This window comes from Cavia porcellus, unplaced genomic scaffold (genome assembly GCF_034190915.1).
Source record: "Cavia porcellus strain 051 isolate PalLab524CR breed Dunkin Hartley unplaced genomic scaffold, mCavPor4.1 scaffold_26, whole genome shotgun sequence".
NCBI lineage: Eukaryota > Metazoa > Chordata > Mammalia > Rodentia > Caviidae > Cavia > Cavia porcellus.
In genome coordinates, this window is record NW_026947509.1 from 30876608 (window position 1) to 30894393 (window position 17786).

The 17786-nt window shown below is 48.6% G+C and overlaps 1 protein-coding gene across 3 annotated transcripts in view; it reads left to right on the top strand.

The window, feature by feature from the left end:
- The window catches only part of Asb18 (ankyrin repeat and SOCS box containing 18), a 59061-nt gene that overhangs the window by 21907 nt on the left and 19368 nt on the right, over window positions 1–17786 (top strand). For 2 of the 3 annotated variants that reach the window (XM_003474394.5, XM_063237058.1), the window contains one exon: window positions 1105–1372. In XM_003474394.5, the coding sequence (XP_003474442.5) occupies window positions 1105–1372 (268 nt within the window). Of the gene's footprint in view, window positions 1–74; window positions 220–1104; window positions 1373–17786 lie in introns of those variants that run through there. The other variant, XM_063237059.1, reaches the window with a different exon arrangement.

Consider the following 17786-nt stretch of genomic DNA (forward strand, 5'->3'; position numbering starts at 1 on the left):
GAAGAGCCCAGAGTTGGCCTTGCAGGAATGTAGGTTACCATCATGCATAAGGACACCTTTACCAGGAAAGGCAGCCCAAACCCATGCAGGGCCCTATGCCCAGGGCCTGTGGCCACCAGGACTCTACACCAGGGACAGAGACCCCATCTCCTCCACCAAGTGGACAGCAGGCTGGGCCTCTGGGACAGGGGCAGGCTGGGGATTCTGCACCACACACAGGTTGGTAATTAATGAGTGGTCTTTCAAACCCACTCAGCATGGGTCCTGGGAAGGAGGTGGCCTGCAGAAAGGGTCTCCTCCGCAGCTCGTTACAGCTGCGGTATCGATCCTGCCATCATTATCAGGAGGCCCGGCTGCCTGCCTCCTGCCCCTTGATGTGTGCTCTCCGGACCACCTCCCCCCACTTCCACGGGGGCCTCTGCCCGCTAACAACCTTCCACGGGCCTCTTGAAAGCACCAAACTTTTCAGAGAAGTGAAATGTAGAGCGCCCGCGCCATTCATCCCTCAAGAAAGAGCAGCCCTCCATGCGCCGCACACACCCTTAAGAAGTGCAAAGACCCCAAGCAGGATGGCGCTGAATGAGGGTCTGATCAAAGCAGCCTTCTGAACCCCAGCCACTCCCAAGGGGCTAAGCTTCCTCAGAGCCCTTTTCTTGAGCATCCTTGGTGCGGTGGCCCGGTTGGGTTTGTCCGTTTGTCTCTTTTAATGATGAATGGTAAACCTGCCTCCCCCCCAAGCTACCCCTAATCCCAACCTTAGGAAGGGTTGGATTCTGCCCTTAGATTCACCCTGCTATCCATGAGGCTCTTTCAGCTAATAACGCCTTCAATCCCATCCCCCTCACAGTCACCCCACATTTGGCAAAACCCCTTGCGTCTCAACGCCCTCACCCCATGTCTCTGTCCGACACCCCCTTCCCAGCGCTCCTATTTTCTCCTCTCCCGCTGGCTCCATCTCTGCCTCCCCTCTGCTGACTCTGCTCTCAGGTGTGTTCCCTTGCGTGCCCACCTGGTCCCCCCTCTGAGAGGACAGTGTCACCCTCCATGAGTTTCGAGGGTCCCCCGCCTGCTCCCCTCACCTGACACCTCGGCCTCGCCTCTCAGGCCTCTGGACCCTGGAGTACAAGCGCGAGCTCACCTCGCCCCTGCGCCTCGCTGCGGCCCATGGCCACACGGCCTGCGTGCGACACCTGCTGGGCCGCGGCGCGCACCCCGATGCCAGCCCAGGGGGCCGCGCCGCCCTACACGAGGCCTGCCTGGGGAGCCACACGGCCTGCGCCCGCCTGCTGCTGCAGCACCACGCCGACCCGGACCTGCTCAGCGCCGAGGGCCTGGCGCCCCTGCACTTGTGCCGCACACCGGCCTCATTTGGGTAAGGCGGGGATGGGGGCCCGCGGGGGCGCGGGGCAGGAAATGGGGATGGAGGTGGGGTGGGGGCGGGGTGGTGTAGGGTGCGGACGGGGGACTCTGACCCCGGACCCAGCGCGCCCGGAGTCGACCCCGTCCTCTCCGCCCCGCCCCGGCCAGGCCCGCGGGGAGCAGCGCTGATTGCGCGCGGGGCGCCACGCCGGGTAATGAGCGCGATCCCCCGCGGCCGCGCGCCGGAGAGTGCTAAAAGGCCGCTGGCAGGGTTGCGGGCTGAAAAATTAGGGTTTTAAATGATAATTTTATGCAGAATAATTGTCGCAGTGTGACATAAATGGTTAGCTCCTCAGGCGGGGGCCTCGGGGCCGCTGGAAGCTGAGCCATGCGCGCCACGCTGGCCCAGGGTCGGGGTTGGGTCTGCTGTGTGTCCCCTAGGTCCGGGTTGGCTGTGTCCCTTGGGATCTGGGTTGGCGGGTCCTCAGGATCTGAGTCTGCTGTGTGTCTTGCAGGTCCAGGTTGGCTGTATCCCTTGGGGTCTGGGTCAGTGGCTTCCCCGGGTCCAGGTCTACTGTGTGTCCAGGTCCGCTCCTTCCTGACCCAAATCCTAAGGACCCAACTGGTATCAGTGAAGTCCTCCAGAAAGCTGAGCTCTGCAACCCTAGGTCTGTCTGCTCCTCTTTGCTGTCACAAGGCCATGGCTGGTCCTCATCTACTAGGACTGAGATGTTCCAAACTGAATTCTATGGCCCATAATTAGTCACTTTCTGTGATATGGTGTAGGATCCAGATTGGAGCATTTGGGTTTTTGGTGTTCCTGTTGCTGTAGCACATGGATTACAGCTATTCCAGAAGTGTTTGTCAAAAATCCCTTCCTCTCATCACACAGTTGCCTTTGCACTTTTATCAAAAATCATTTGACTTTGGAAGGCTGAAGCAGGAGTCTCAATCCACTCTGAGCAACTTAGTGAGCTGTCTCAAAATTTTAGGAAATTTTTAAAAGGGCTGGCAACGCACAGGCCCAGGGTTTACTCTTCATGTTATATGTATCTATAACATGCATGTGGGTTCATTTCTGCTCTAGTGTCAAGTACACATAAGACAGACCGAGGTCTTGTTAATTCAGCTGATAGAGACAGAGGGAGCCACTTTCTTACCTAAACATTGAAAAGAGCAGCCAGAGGCCCAGCCCTCTCCGTCCCTGCACCGCACACCAAGGTTGGCGCCAAACAGGACAGCTGGGAGGCCGCTTTCCCCGCTGCCCCACAGCTGGATCTGGGCTGCGCTGCACAGTTCATAGCCAGTACCTGTGTTCTGAGGCGAGGAGGCCGGAAGCCCCTCGGTCCCTAAGAACCCCGGAGATGACCGGAAACAATCACCTGCAGCCTCCTCGGGACACAAGCAGGCCTGGGGGCAGTGGCTTCCAGGCAGCGCCTGTCTCTGGGAGGACACAGATCTAGGGTTCCCATCTGGAACCGTGGCCTGTGGGGATGTGCACAGGACACCACGGACAAGCCGCGCCCTAGGTGCGTTTCTCTTCAGACACCTCCGTGACACAGCGTCTTGATGCAAAATCTTGAGATCAGGCCTTGTAAGCCCCTGACACTGTTATTTCCTAGCTCATGTGCTTTTCCGTATGTACTTCAGATGCAGTTGGCCGGTTTCTATGAAACAGCCTACTGCATATTGATGGGAGTTGCCATGAATTTATAGATCAATTTGAGGTGAACTGACACTGTAAAAATGCTGAGACTTGAGCCAGGTCTGGTGGTTGCACACCCATAATTTCAGCAATTGAGATTATTGCTGAGGCAGGAGTATCGCCAGAAGTTTGAGGCCAGCCTATATAGTAAGACCCTGTCTCAAAAAAAAACAAAACTGAGATTTCCAATCCATGAATATTTTATACTCATCCAAGTATTTAGGACCTCTTTCATTTCCCTCAGTTATTTTATATAATTTTTTGGTGCCCAGAGTTTACACATATTTTGTAAGATTTATCTCTAATGATTTTATGTTTATGTCATTGGGAACAGTATTGTTTCAATTTCAATTTCTGGTTCTGTGTATGGACTGCATAACATTGGTAATTACTGTTTATTAATCTTGTGTCCTGCAACCTGGCTGATTCACAGATCATTCTAGTAGCTTCTCATAAAAGCATTAGGATTTCTAGGAAGGCAACTAAGGCACATGAAAATAAAAACGGTCCCACTTCTTGTGCAACCTGGGTGCCCCTTGTCGCGCTGTCCTGCCTCACTGCACTGACGACAGCCTCCAGTGTGAGGCTGAATAGAGGTCCGAAGAGCAGGTGATTTTCCTGGCTGCTGATGACGCGTCTTTCACCAATAAGGATGAAATCAGATGCAGTGATTCTGTAGCGAGCTCCTTTATATCCTACTTTGTTGTCAGGTGTCCTCCGGATGGATATCTAGTTCTCTTAAATGCTTTTTTCTACGTATATGGGCACGATCGCATGATGTGTTTGGGGGTGTTTTAATAGAATGACTTACACCAATTGATTGATAATGTTTAACTTTGCATTCTGGGATAATGGCACTGAGTCACGAAGTAGCATCTTTTTTATATAATGTTGGGTTTGATGGGCTGTGATTTTTTTGAATATCTATATTCATTATCTATTCACGTGGTATATGCTGGTCTGTTGTTTTCTTGTGATTTCCTTTTCTCTGGTTTTGGTGTCAGTAATGCTGACCTCAATAATGATTTGAACAATGTTCCCTTCTCTTCTGTTTTCCTAAATGGAACAGTGCAGCAGTGAAGCTCCCTGGGTGTGGGGTGTAACTTGTGAGTGGTTTTTAACGGTGGATCCTATTTCTTTAGTAGACACAAAGATTGTTTCTTCCTGAGTGAGACTTCACAGTCCGTGTCTGTATTTCTTCCAGCTAAGTTTTCCGATCTATTGCCATGGAGTTGATCGTTATTATCCGTTGAGTGGCTGAGGAATCTGCAGTGCTGCCACCTCTCTGGCTCCTGACATTGGAACTTGGCTCCACACTCCAGCCTTGCTTTCAGTTTCACGATTTTTCTCTATTATTTTTCTGTTTTCTATTTCACTGATTTCCATGGTGGCCTCTATTATTTTTCCTTGCTTTGTTTACATTGAGTTTCATTTTCTCACCTTTTTCTTATTTCTTAAAGTGAAAGCCAGTGTTATGGATTTCAGGATTTTCTTACTTTTGAGTATAGGTTTTTAGTGCTAAGCAGGTCAATTCCATACTACTGTAACTAAATTCCACAGGTAGTCTCTGTCAGGTTTTTTTCAATCAGTTTAAAATACTGCCGAATTCTACTTTTTAATTTTTCTTTCAACCAGGGTTATATTAAAGTATGTTATTTGATATTTTCCAAATATTTGGGGATTCTTCAGATACTGTACCTTTTGGGTTTCTTTTCAGACATCTTTGGTGGGCACAGAGTACTGAGAATTACACCCAGAGCCCTTGCCTTTTTATTTTTTATTTTGAAACAGGGTCTCAGTAAGTCACTAAGTTCCCAGGCTAGGCTGGAACTTGGGATCCTCCCGTCAACCTCTCAGTGTGGGAATAGAAGTGTGGACCACCCAGCTCAGACACCTTTCTTCACTTCTGATTTAATCATTATGTGTAGAGAACTTACTATTATTTTGTTCCTCATAAATTTATTGAGACTATGATCCCAAATATCGTCTATCTTGGGCAATATTCCTCATGCACTAGCAAAGAATGTCTGTTCTACAACTGTTAGAAGCGTGGTCTATAAAAGTCAACTAAACCCAAAGAAAAAAAAAAAAAAAAAAAAAACACTTAAAAAGGGGCTGGGGATTTAGCTCAGCGGCATAAGCACCTGCCTTGCAAGCAGGCAGTCGTGAGTTCGGTCCCCGGTACCGATAAAAACGAAAAAGACAAAAAAAAAAAAAAAAAAAAAAAAAAGTCAACTAAACCAAGATTCCTGGTAGTGTTATTTAAGACTTCTATGTCCTTCCTGATTTTATTCATACTTATTTCACAAATTATTCAAAAAAGAATGTTAAGCTCTCTGACTATAATCGTGGATTTGTTTAATTCCCCTTGTGGCTTTATCAGGTTTTTCTTCCAATATTTTAAAGCTTTCTTGTTAGATACATAAATGTTTGGCATTGTTATGTTCCCCTGAGGAACTGGCCTCTGTCATTGTGAAGCAGTGTGTTTAGTTTCTGATAATGTGCTTTGGTATAAAATCCACTTTGATATTAAAAGAACTGCTATGATACTAACATAGATCCCTTCTGATTGGCATTGGTGGTATACCTTTCCCCATCTGCACCAGCTATCCATTGCTGTGTAACAAGTTTGCACAAAGTTAGAGAATTAAAATAACACATACTGCCAGGCCTGGTGGCACATGCCTGTAGTCTCAGCCCTCAGAGGGCTGAGGCAAGATCGCCACAAGTTTGAAGCCAGTCTAGACTACTCAATAAGACTCTGTCTCAACACAGATACAACAAAACAGAAAAACAGCAAATGTCTATCGTCTGACAGTTTCTGTGGGTCAAGAGTTTAGCCATTACTTGGGTGGGCTGTCTGCTTCTGCATCTCTTTAAGACTGCATTTCAGTGATAATCGGGCCTAGCGTATCATCTGAAAGGCTGACTGGGCAAGAAGCCACTGCCATGCTCATACAGTCAAGGGCAGAATTCAGTTCAAGGACAGTTGGGCTGGGCTTCTCAGTTTCTTGCTGGGTACTGACTGAAGAATGTCTTCAGTTCTTTGTTTTCCTAGTCTGTTCTTGCAGCTATGACAACTTGAGTAACTTACAAATAATAGAGATTTACTTCTCTCTGTTCTGGAGGCTGAGATGTCCAGGATCAAGGCACCAGTAGAGGCTGAGTCTGGTTGGGGCCTGTTCTCTGCTTCCAAGATGGCACCTTAGTGCGGTCTCTTCACACAAGAGGAGAGGGGAAGGAAGGAGTGAATTTACACCCTTGAGCTGTCTTACAAGGACACCAAGGCAGGCTGTGAGGGAAGTACTTTTGTGACCTAATTACGTCCCCCACACACGCACAGATACACATGCATGTGCATTAATACTATTGCACTGAGTATTTGGTTTCTATATAAATCTCATGCAGGGATGTAAACATTCAAGCCACAGCCCTCCTGACCCTCACCACAGCGACTGTGAGCACTGCCCACGTGGCCCCCAACATCTATATTTTCTTCATTCTGAAGCTTTTTGGTTTGTTCTTGTTGTTTTTATTGCTGCAGATGGGTTGCAGCTATTCCAGCAATATTTGTCCAAAACCTTCTTCCTTCTTCACTCAGTTGCATGTGCACTTTTGTGTGGTTTGTGCTGCACTGGACCTGGGCTCTGCTGTCAATGTGCTCACAGTTTGGAGGGGAGCAGAGGATCATCATACAGCAGAGAGTGAGCCACACCCAGGCCCAGGAGTCTGCAGAAACACCCATGCATAGTGGGCGAAGGTGTGGGCTGGTGGATTTCTACTGGAAATTTCTAGGACAGTACCATCGCTTTTCTAAGGGATAAACGTCACCCAAATAAATTCTAGAAATCTCTCATCATATTAAAAAAGCAGGCAAAATTACTGGCCAGTTGACTATTGATCACATTCAATTTTGAGCACATTTTCATAATGTAACAGCCACAAGGGCCTGTTTCATCCAAGGAACTTAAGTAAACCCTCGTTTGAACCACAGTCCCCGTACTTAATACCTGTGCCACCACAGACAAAGTGCTTGGTTTTTCTGCATCTCAATATTCTCTTTATAAAATAGGGCAACCATGGTGTTGGCATAGGATGTTCTGAGGATTCAGTGAATTATTACAGGCAAAATGCTTCATAAAGCACTCGGTAGGAATGATGCTTACTATGATTCCTGAAGTCTTGTGTGCAATCACTGGACTTGTTTTGTGGGGGCTGCAACAGGACTTCAGTTTAAAATTAGTCACAGGCTTTGTTTCTTTCTGGTCTCTCCACATTTGTTAGACATCTATGATTTGTGATGTATTTGCTGTAATATCCTTGGTCAAGAACATCACTGATGATTACAGCACATTCCTACAGGAAATACAGCCCACTTGATGATATTCCATATTTAAAGATATACCATGCCCCACTCCCCAAAATCCTGCCTTCATTTCTTTTCTCTTGTTTAAGTGTAAGAAAACTTAAAGGCAACACGATACCCTAGAGCGGGTCCTACAGAACATGGACATTAGTAGACCTGCTAAAGTCCAAACAATGCCTGCAGTTTAGTTCGCTGCACTGCATGAACGTTAATTTCCTTTTTTTTTTTAACTGGGGATCAAACTCACTGCCTCACACTTGCTTGCCAGGCAGGCGCTTGTGCCGCTGAGCTAAATTCCCAGCTCCACCAATGTTAATTTCTTAACTTTGGCAAATGGATCATAAAACATAAGACATTAATTTAAATGGAAGCCAAACCAAGGATATTCGGAAATCTTTCCACTCTTCTGTAAATGCAAAATAACTTTTAAGGAGGAAAGATTTTTAATTTTATTTTATTAGAAACATAATTGCTGTGCCTGAGATTTAGTTCAGAGGCATAAGCAACTCCCTGGCAAACCGGAGGTCATGAGTTTGATCCCCAGTACAAAAAGTAAAAAAAGATAATTGCTTTTTAGTGAAGAATGAGAATGCACCACCTACTCAGAGCACAAAACAAACACAAAATACTATGAACCCTCACCACATATCTTAGAATATTCCAGCAAACTCACCTCTGGACGTCACGAGGAGCATAGGAGCCACTATAGAAATTAATTTCCAGGCTTTGGCGGGGTTCTCAGAACTCACACGGGTCTAGGACATTGTTTGGTAAGGACTCTGAAAATTCTTAGTATGGAGGTGAGGTTTTTAATCCCCTCTCCCTCTTGCCCCCCCCCCCTTTTCTCTCATTTCCTCTCTGTGTTCCTCTGAATCTTTCTCTTTGTTTCTCTCGGGAATCTTGATTCACTTAGACCCTGGTGACTGGGGAAAAGTTTAAGTCAAGTGATGAATAAACCGTAGAGAGCTCACTTAGAACCCCACACACAGCGATGATTATAATGGAGAGAGCCCGTGGGCTCCCCTGAACACCTCCACAATAACCGAGCCGACCGCCTTGAAGGATGAAACGTTAACAGATGTCAGCACGGACTGGAGGGTCCATTTGGGCTTTTCAGCTCTAAAGAGTTCCCTAAAGTTAGACTCTGAGGAGGTCTGGCTTCAGGGAGTATAAACATTATCACTTTGACAAGAAAGAGCCACCTTCTCTGGAATCTTTTTATACATAGTAGATTTTAGGTCATCCTTAATTTTTTTACCTCACAGTAGAGAGGGGGGTCGTTGACCTACATACGGAGTCATTTCATTTTCCTACTCTGATGACAATGGGCTCCACACCTAAGGGACCCGTCTCTGCTCCAGCCCCTTTTAGCTGGCAATTCTCCATGGGCTCAGGACTTTTACACCTTTGAGTCTCTGAGTGCCTGGGATCTTAAAAAAAAAATGATCTGTGCTTCCTTCCACCCAGCAAGCTTCAGAATTCAGAATTCAACACACAGAAAGGAATATCGGAGCTTTAATCTAGGGGCTTTTGAAGAGATTTTCCCAAAAAGAAAAGTTCAGTAAAGTTACTCTCTTCGCATTAGTAGCCTACATGCCAGCCTCACCCTATTTATTACCACCAAATCCTCTCCTGACCCTTTTTTTTTTCATTCTAAAATAATTAAAATAAGAAGAGAATCTGTTAAGTCCTGATTCTTTTTTCTGGAATATAGCTGTCTACTTAAACAAAAGCCAGGACAATTTGCTTCCTTCATGGACATATGCCACAGCATCAGTGGCTATCCTGTTTGTACCAGTTGTGTCAACTCCACGAAATGGGAAATAATTCATAAGCCATAGCTGTGAGAGCAGCTAATTAGCTTAGGGGAAAGCAAACATCACTGAACAAAATCAACAGATGATGCTTTTCTAGTTCTGACCAAACAGGCTGAACTCTCGGCAGAGAGAAATGAATGAAGTCCAGCGGTGTCCTGGACACCACAGCAATCAGTTCTAGGACCTCTGGGCAGTGAACTCTGTGATGCTCAAATCCTTCCTATAAAAACAGTGTAGGATCTGCACCTGAACTGCACATATCCCAACAGACCTTAAATCCTCTCTAGATGACTGATAACACCTAAAACAATGTAAATGCTATGTGAGTAGTTTTTATACATCTTGTCTGCAGAATACTGACAAGGGAAAATGTCCACACAGGTTTCTTTCAGATGCAATTTTTTAAAATTTTTATTTTGTGTTTTTTTTAAACACAAAGAGACAGTATTGCTATACAGTGCAGGCTGGCCTTGAGCACACTTTTTAGCCCAGGATGGTCTCGAACTTGCAACGATCCTCCTGCCTCAACCTCCCGAGTGCTGGGATTACAGGTGTGTGCCACCATCCCAGCAGATACAATCATTTTAAATATCCACAGGTGGCTGAATCTGTGGACACACAACAATGGATGTGGAGGACTGGCTATGTTATTTCCTCTGAGGCAAAAAAAAATAAAAATAACATAGTCCTCTGGTCAGTACTGGAGCTCAGCTCCCTCCCCCCAACCCCACACACCTCTGGCAGCCAGTAGGAGGTTTACCTGTCTTGGATGCCCAGCTCACAAGCTCTGATCTAGAAAAGAGCCCACTCCTTCCACACCCTGGACAAGCCCTTGATTCATTCCTCAAGTGGAAAACAGGAAGACAAAGTCTTATTCATCAGGCATACAAAGCATTGAAGAAATACTGCAGATAACTGACAGAGCTTTGATTAGACACCCGCTGAGAGATACACAGGTGGCCAGCAAGCCAATGAGAGGGTGCTTGGCATCACAGGTCACCCGAGACACAGGAGTCAAAGCCACAGGGAAACATTCACTCCATCATCTGTGGCACAGAACCAACTACAAAAACCTGACAACACTAAGGACTGACCAGAACATGGGACACCTAGATCAATCACACATTGTTGCTGGGTATATAAATGGTATCACTTTTTGGGAAATGTTTTGGCGGTTTCTTATCAACACATACCTACCTGCAGTTCCACAGTTCCACTTCTAAGTCTTTACCTAAGAAAAATGAGAATGAAGGTTCACAGGAATAGCTATACCAAAAAGGTCCACAGCTGATCTACTTTAATAGTCTAAACGCAGACACACCAAATGCCCATCAGTACCACCAGGAAAATGGGTCAGAAGGAGAGGTTTGTCTGTACAATGGAATAGCAGCAATAAAAAAAATAAAAAAAAAAAAGACCTCCTCTGGGCATGCAACAATATGACAAATGTCAGAAACACCGCATTAAGCAAAAGGAGCCAGATGCAAAAATGCAGAAAATTCTAGAAAAGACAAGATTGTTCCATGGTGAGAGAAGTCAGAGCAGTGCTTGCTATAGAGTGAGGATGGAGTGGTACTGAATGCAAGAGGGCTCCCTGGAAAGATGGAAATAGTCTCCACCTTGAGAAGCTTGTCCTCAACTGGTGCCTGGGAAATCCTCACTTCTCAGTCACCTCTGTTGTCTGGGGGGCTTCAGTAGCTGGTGATTGCCTCACTGCTTTCTGCCCTTCCCAATGTTCTAGAAACCCTGCTGAGAAAACCCATCCACCGGCTGGTCCGATGGCAGTGGGTTATCAGAACTTATTAACATTAGTGTCACTAAAGTTGGTATACCACCCCCCCCCACTGCTAAATTTGACTGGCTTTAAAAAAAAAAAAAAAAAGATAAAAAAAAAAAAAAAAAAGAAAAGAAAACCCATCCACCCCAGCACTGGCCTTACAGTCAGGGTGGTTATGCTCTGTGTCCGCCATCTTGGGTGCTCCTGTGACCCAGGACACCACCACCATGATGCCTGCTGGCCTTCGTTATAGCAAACTTGTTTGTGCTCGGGTCTTGTCTCTCAAGTCCAGACCAAACATAGAACCACCCCACACCCAATGGTGTCACTGCCTGCCACACCACAGCCACCAAAGCAATGGGAAATGATTGGTTAGATGCCATTGGATCCAGTTCTGGGAGAAGCTCCTCCTGGACATGCCCTTCAGATGACCCTCAGGTTTGAGGGCTCTAAATTACCCCTTGGGGACAAACTGAGGGTGTTCTCAGTTAGATCTTGGTAATAATACAAGCATCTCAAGCTTATAACAAATTCACATTAGGTGTGCAGATATGGGGTTGGGCTGGTTTTTCTTTTTTTCTGTTTGTAACCTCTTCCCCAATTCTCCATTAGAAGAGTCCCTATAAATAACTTTCATTTTTACCAAGTGCTCTCCAAAAGGGAAAATACATTATATATCGACTGACATGTTGGTTATGCAAGTGAATTCCCATGTCAAATCCACTCAACTGTACTTTTTAAGATCTGTGTCTTTCCCTGAATGTAAGTTTTACTTTATTTTGAAAATACATGCACTCTTTGTCCCTTCCAAGTCAAAGCTCCCCTGCCCGTGCTGTCTTTTCCCTTCTTTTTCCCCCCGCCTCTCCCTCACTCTGAGTCTTCCTCTTGCTGTCATCTGTTGAGGAGGGGACACTGCCCAAGCTTCCAGAGGCCACCTGCTCTCTCTCTAGTGACATGTGGGAGGAACAGTGGAGCAGATTTCTGAAATCTTGATCCCTAAATCATGTCTTGCTTGGCCAGCGTGCAGGGTTCCATTTGCAATCTGGGGATCATTTTCCCAAAATATCATCCTCCACCACAAGTATCTGACACACTGGGAAGACATCAAATGACAGCCCCTAGGCTGGACCCGGAATGCTGCAAGTGGCCGATAAAGTTCTCTGCCATCTCCCCATGTCCCGAGAGGATGGGTCCATTCACATCAGCTGTTTCTCTTGGCAATCTCATGGCTTAGCATTGCAGGAGAAATGGAGAGAGAATACCAAGTAGAAAGTGGGGGATGGCGGATCCCCAAAGGAAAGCCCCAGCAGACGGTCCAGGGAAATAACATGGAACCACAGCTCCATCAACATCTCAGGGATGTGGCTTCCCCGTCCTTCATTCTGAACCAGCTGGGGAATCAACGCACAGGAGGGATGTGGGGTCCAACAGCTTCATTAGGAAACACGGCTGCATTTTCCTCCCGAGCCCCCTGCCTGGGCTAACACCCACGGCATCCAGACAGTGACTTCTGTCCCTGGTCCAGCACCCAGCTGTGTGGCCTGTTCCCCTGAGACCTTCTCCAGCCCAGCTGTTCCATGTCCAAAGAAGCAGTAACAATGAATAGAAAGGATGATCTCCTAACACCATTACTCTGCCACAGGACACGCTGCTTGGCATGACATCCTCTGTGTATCACCAAGGACTCAACTTTGCCCACAGAAGGGCAAGCCAGGCTGTCCAGAGACTCCAGGGACCTGGGCTAGAGAAACCACAGCCCCGGAGCCAGAGGCTTCCTTAGTTTTTCTCACAAAGTACTTCTAAGCAACGTCTCTTTCCCCTCCAAGAAAAAAATTTCAAGTGAAGTTTTCACCTTGAACTTAGCTGTAGTTCAGTCCTTTGTCATCACTGTTGTGTGGCTTATACAGCAGGTGCACACTCATTCCAATGGTGGCCGGCATTCACATCCCAAGCTGGACGCACTGCGAGGCCACTGTCACATCCCAAGTCCTACCCACTAGACCACCACTCAGACTTTGAATCTGCCAGGTAGGTGTGGACGCCTGTCACCCCAGCACTCTGGAGGCTGAAGCAGGAGGATCACTGTGGGCTGGAAGCCAGACTGCCCTACCTATCGAGTTCAAGGCCGGCCTGTACTACATGGTGAAAGACTGTCTTCGATAATGACTGTGGTGACAATTGAAAACTGAATCCACACTGAACACTGGAGAGAATGAATCCATCATGCAGCCCTGCCAGGAGGACTGGGTGAGAGACAATTCCTGTGTCTGGTCCATGCTTCTGTCCAGGAACTCTCAGGAGTGCTAAGAGAAGAAGCCACAGGGTCCATGCTCGCTACTGAAGGCATGAACAGGTAAGCGTGTGAGTGAAGAGCTCAGTGATAACTCATGGGAAATGCCTTGTGGGTAAATGTAGCTGTGCAGAAAATGCAAAGGCGATAGGGGTTTCCCGGGTCCGTTGCACCCCCACAGCACCACCACTACATATGCCTGCCACAGCAAGGTCACGGGAGGCCTGTGTGGGCCCAAGGAAGGAGGCAGCAAGGCAAATGAGACCGACCCAAAAGCCACACGGGGCAGCCCAGGCTTCTGCTCTGCTCCTCCTGGCTGCAAGGCCTTGTATGAGTCACTGGGCTTCTTTCAAGCCTCAGTTTCCCTAAGTGCAAATTCCCCCTGCACCAGAGCTCCTGCAGAGGGTGCATGGGAGCAGAGCAGACTCCTCTTCGGGAAGGAATTAAAATGACATTGACTCGACAGCCCTCGATGGCCCCCTCTCTATCCACTCCTGCCTGTGGTTCAAGTGTCTTTCTTTGTACTGTCAGGCTTGGGACAGGTAATAGCTGTCCACAGTCACTGAAGACAGAGCGAGGCATGTAATGGGGCTGGACTATGTCTGGCCAAGCTGCTTCACACCAGAGGCTGCTGGGAGCATACCATGTCCCCTAAATCTCTGTGAGATGCAGACACAGAGTTCTGACATCCTCCAATGCCATCCTTGGTTCCCGACAGACCCACTCTGCACTGGCACCCCGCCTTTCTGACTTCCGCCTGTCTGTCTGAGTGCCAGGAAACCTGCTCACTGGCCCCACCTGGAGCAAAGGCCTGGGCCATTTCTGCTTCAGCAGAGACACATACACAGCACCAAAAGGGCAAACATGTCTAAGGAAAGCCCTAGGTCCCCAATGGGGTCTAGGAGGCCCCCACTTCTCTGCCAGCCTGGCTTCCGCTCTCCTCTCAGTATCACCAGACCTGTGGCCCAAGGCTGCTGCTGATGCCCAAACCCATTCATTAAAAAGTCAAGGGTTCCATAGCCTGGAAAGCTGGGCTGACTTCCCGAGAGTCCTCGAGCCATCTCAGGCCAGGAGAGGATGCTCCGTGATTAATAATATCTGTTGTCCTTATTTCAAACCATCACTCTGAATTGTTTTGGACAGTTTGAAAACATAGGCAGGCAAAAGAAGTCAAAACCCCTGCGATCCCATCCCCGGGAGAGAAACGCGTATTGCCCACACAGAAGGACGTCAGGGTGGCTTTCTACATCGAGACCACGCCATTGTGGTTTGTAGCCTAATGGCACTGTAAAGCTGCACACAGGTCTTTCCGTGCCATCCCATGGGCACTCGTGCCTTCATTTCCAATGATGCCTTTGTTTCCAATGCCTGCCTGGCACAGACGGACACTAACACACACTTGTCAATTTGTCCTGTTGTTTTTCTCCTCGCCTCTGATCCTACAACAGAAACCACTGCCCACCACCACAAGTGTGAAGGTTTGGGTGATTAGAAGCTCTTCATTAAAAACAAGAAAAGCACACACAGCCCTCTGGTGGGAAGGGGGCAGTACCCCCAACCTTCTGAGAGGGCAACCTGGCCATTAGCCAGTGAGGGAGTACTGGCTGTATCCCCAGTGGACGTCCTCAGAGCAGAGATGCCTTTAAAAAAAAATAATAGAAGGAAAGGTTGTGTAATTGTTTGTGAGGCTCCGCGGCAAATGAGATGGAGCCCTTGATTTCTTACCTCCTGCGGCAAGTTCAAAGTTCCTCCCAGAGAGGCGAGCAGGAAGTGGTGATTGTAAAATTTGCATCCTGTTTCAGCGGTTATTGTCCCAAGGGACGTTCCCCACTACATTCTGTTTGTCTGTAAAGATCTTTCGCCCACAACCTGCCACTTCTCCCAATATTGCTGATATGGAAGCCAGAGAAACACTAAGGGGAGTGAAGAATACTGGAGTCCTAGAACAAATATAAGCAGACGGAAGGGCAGCCACTGTCAGCCCTGGGGCCCTTGGGACAAGCTGGTTCAAAGTCCCAGTTAGGTAAATAAGGGGAAAAGCAGCAAGGAGAGAAAAAGCCGATTGTTGTTAATTAACGAAACCCATTTGTTCCACACACTTTCAGGGGATGCTAATAACCGGTTAGGTGCTGTAGGCATTGTGAATCAGACTAACAAAAGCCCCACTTCCACACCCAAGGCACTAGCAGGGTAAGGCGACAAGATGCCAACAACTTGGGAGACATGGTGTGACAAGCGTCAGGCGGGGGTCCATGCAGGCAAGGCACACACAGAGGGAGGTAGGTGGCACTGGGGAGGCTTCCGAGAGGAAGGATGGGGATGTAGGGGCCATCAAGGGAGCCAGGTGTCCCAGGAAGAAAGTGATTGTGTGTACGGAGTCCCCGGGGCAAGAAATGGCAGGGTGGTCCCAGGAGCCACCCTAGGCAGGCAGCACTGAGCAAGAGGGTGCAGCCTCAGGAGGAGAAGCTGCTGAGACCCAGGACCTGGCACCCTGGGAAGGAGGTGTTTCATGTAGCTGCAAGAGGAACTGCTGGGTTGTAAGCAGGCCGATCCACACTAGCAAGACTCTGGGAGACAGGGAATCGGCCAGAGTGGAACAATAGATAAATGAGTAACTTGTAACACTGCAGCAAATAGTGACCTGGCCTTGAAAAGGACCGTGACACAGCCAATGGGGGAAGGGAGCCACTCCAGGGATTATTAAAGAGATGGTGCCAACCAGGCTATACAGCCAATTGCCACTGGGACTAACGGAGACAGAAGGATGGAGAGAGGCAAAGAGCAAGTCACTGGCAGAACAAGGTCTCCAGGGAGGCTGACAAGGATGCCATGTGGGAAAGGTCCTTCCACAGACTCAGGGCGGGCCACAGAACAACAGGTGTAGAACAGATTCCAGTAGTGCTGAAACAGACTCATCTGTAAGAGGCAGGCAGGCCAGGGAGTCCCCAGGGATCCCACTCCCTAGGGAACAGGAGTACACAGCTGAGAGGAGGACGGCAGGGTGGTAGGCAAGGCTCCAGGATAGAGCACAGGACTGTACCAAAGAACAAGGTTGATCACCACACTCTTCCATCATGCCCTTCTGCCTGGAACCGGCCAACCATGGACTGAACCCACTAAGACTGTAAGCCCAACTAAACCTCTTCTCCACTCAGCTGTGGACGTCAGGTATTTTGTTCCATTGAAAGGGAAATGACTAATACAGTGAGGCATGGGGAGCTGGCCTTCAACAGTGAAAATCAGCAATTAACTGAAGGTCCTTGCAGCCAGCTGAGACAGAGGCCAGTCCCTCAATTCCAGCAGAAGACTTGTAACACTCTACCAAGAGATGACTCATCCTCAAAAGCAGAGTGACAGGAGTCACAGAGGAAGGGAGCTGTGCAGAAGAGTGATCACAGTGCTGTCCAGGAAGGAAGGCAAGTAGGATGGGCCAAGGGAGACAGATGTGAGGACAGGGACTCAGGGCTACTACAGCAGCAGTGGCCACTGTGGCAGCAAGCACTGGTGAGGAAGAAGGGCTATGGACTGTGATCTGCAGTCAGCTGACTGAAGAGTCAGACACCAAACCTGGGGCAGCCTGGAGGTGGTACTGTACAAGGGGTGATGCAAGGTAGCTGACCGAAGTGTCCATGGAGGACAAGGTGCACTGGAAGGGCCGTGACTGACCCCACAGGCCTGGGGCAGACAGAGCTGCCCACTGGGTGCCTGGCCATAAGGTCTTCATGGGCCTGCCTGGCCAGCTGCCACCCTCTGAGCACTGGCCAAGCTGCTGGGGAGCCCACTACTGAGGAGAGGCACTGCTACCTGGAGCCAGTCCCTCTTGGCTCCAGCTAGTGACACTGGAGGCAGCAGAAGACCCAACATCAAGGGGAGACAGCCATCTTGTAAGGGTACCCAGAAGTCTCAAAAGACTGGTGGGGGATTTGAGCCCAGCCAAACTCCAGTCTCATCAAGAGAGTCTGGTTGGAGGCAGGGATCCCCCCTTAGGGTTGGTGTGTCCCACTGATGTTGGAGGAGCTGCCTGAGAATTCCAGCGGGAGCTGGGGCTCAGGACATTGAGTCCTCATGGGGGAGCAAGGCCAGCTGCCTCCCAGAGTTCCCAAAGTCAAACCTTTTCCGAGAGAAGCACAGCTCTGCCAAGAACTTTCGGTGCGACCAAGAGCGTGCAACCAGCCCGTCCACACTCGTGGACCGCATCACCTCCCCAAGTGGTTCCGGTTCATCTTGCCTTGTAACTGAGCTCTCACGAGGTGTCTCCGGCATTTTCGACCCCTGGTAACCCGCAGAGCCCCCTTCCGTGTTCGCCACAATCTTACTTTTTCTCAGCCCAGTTGGAACTCCCACGACCTTGGCACAGGAGCCCAAACTGCACACCCTTTTTCTTGAGGTCCTCAACATTTAACTGGGATAACTTGCCCCATAAATGCCAGCCAGGGGGTAGTGGGTCGGGGTGCAGGAGTGGGTGCTGGGCA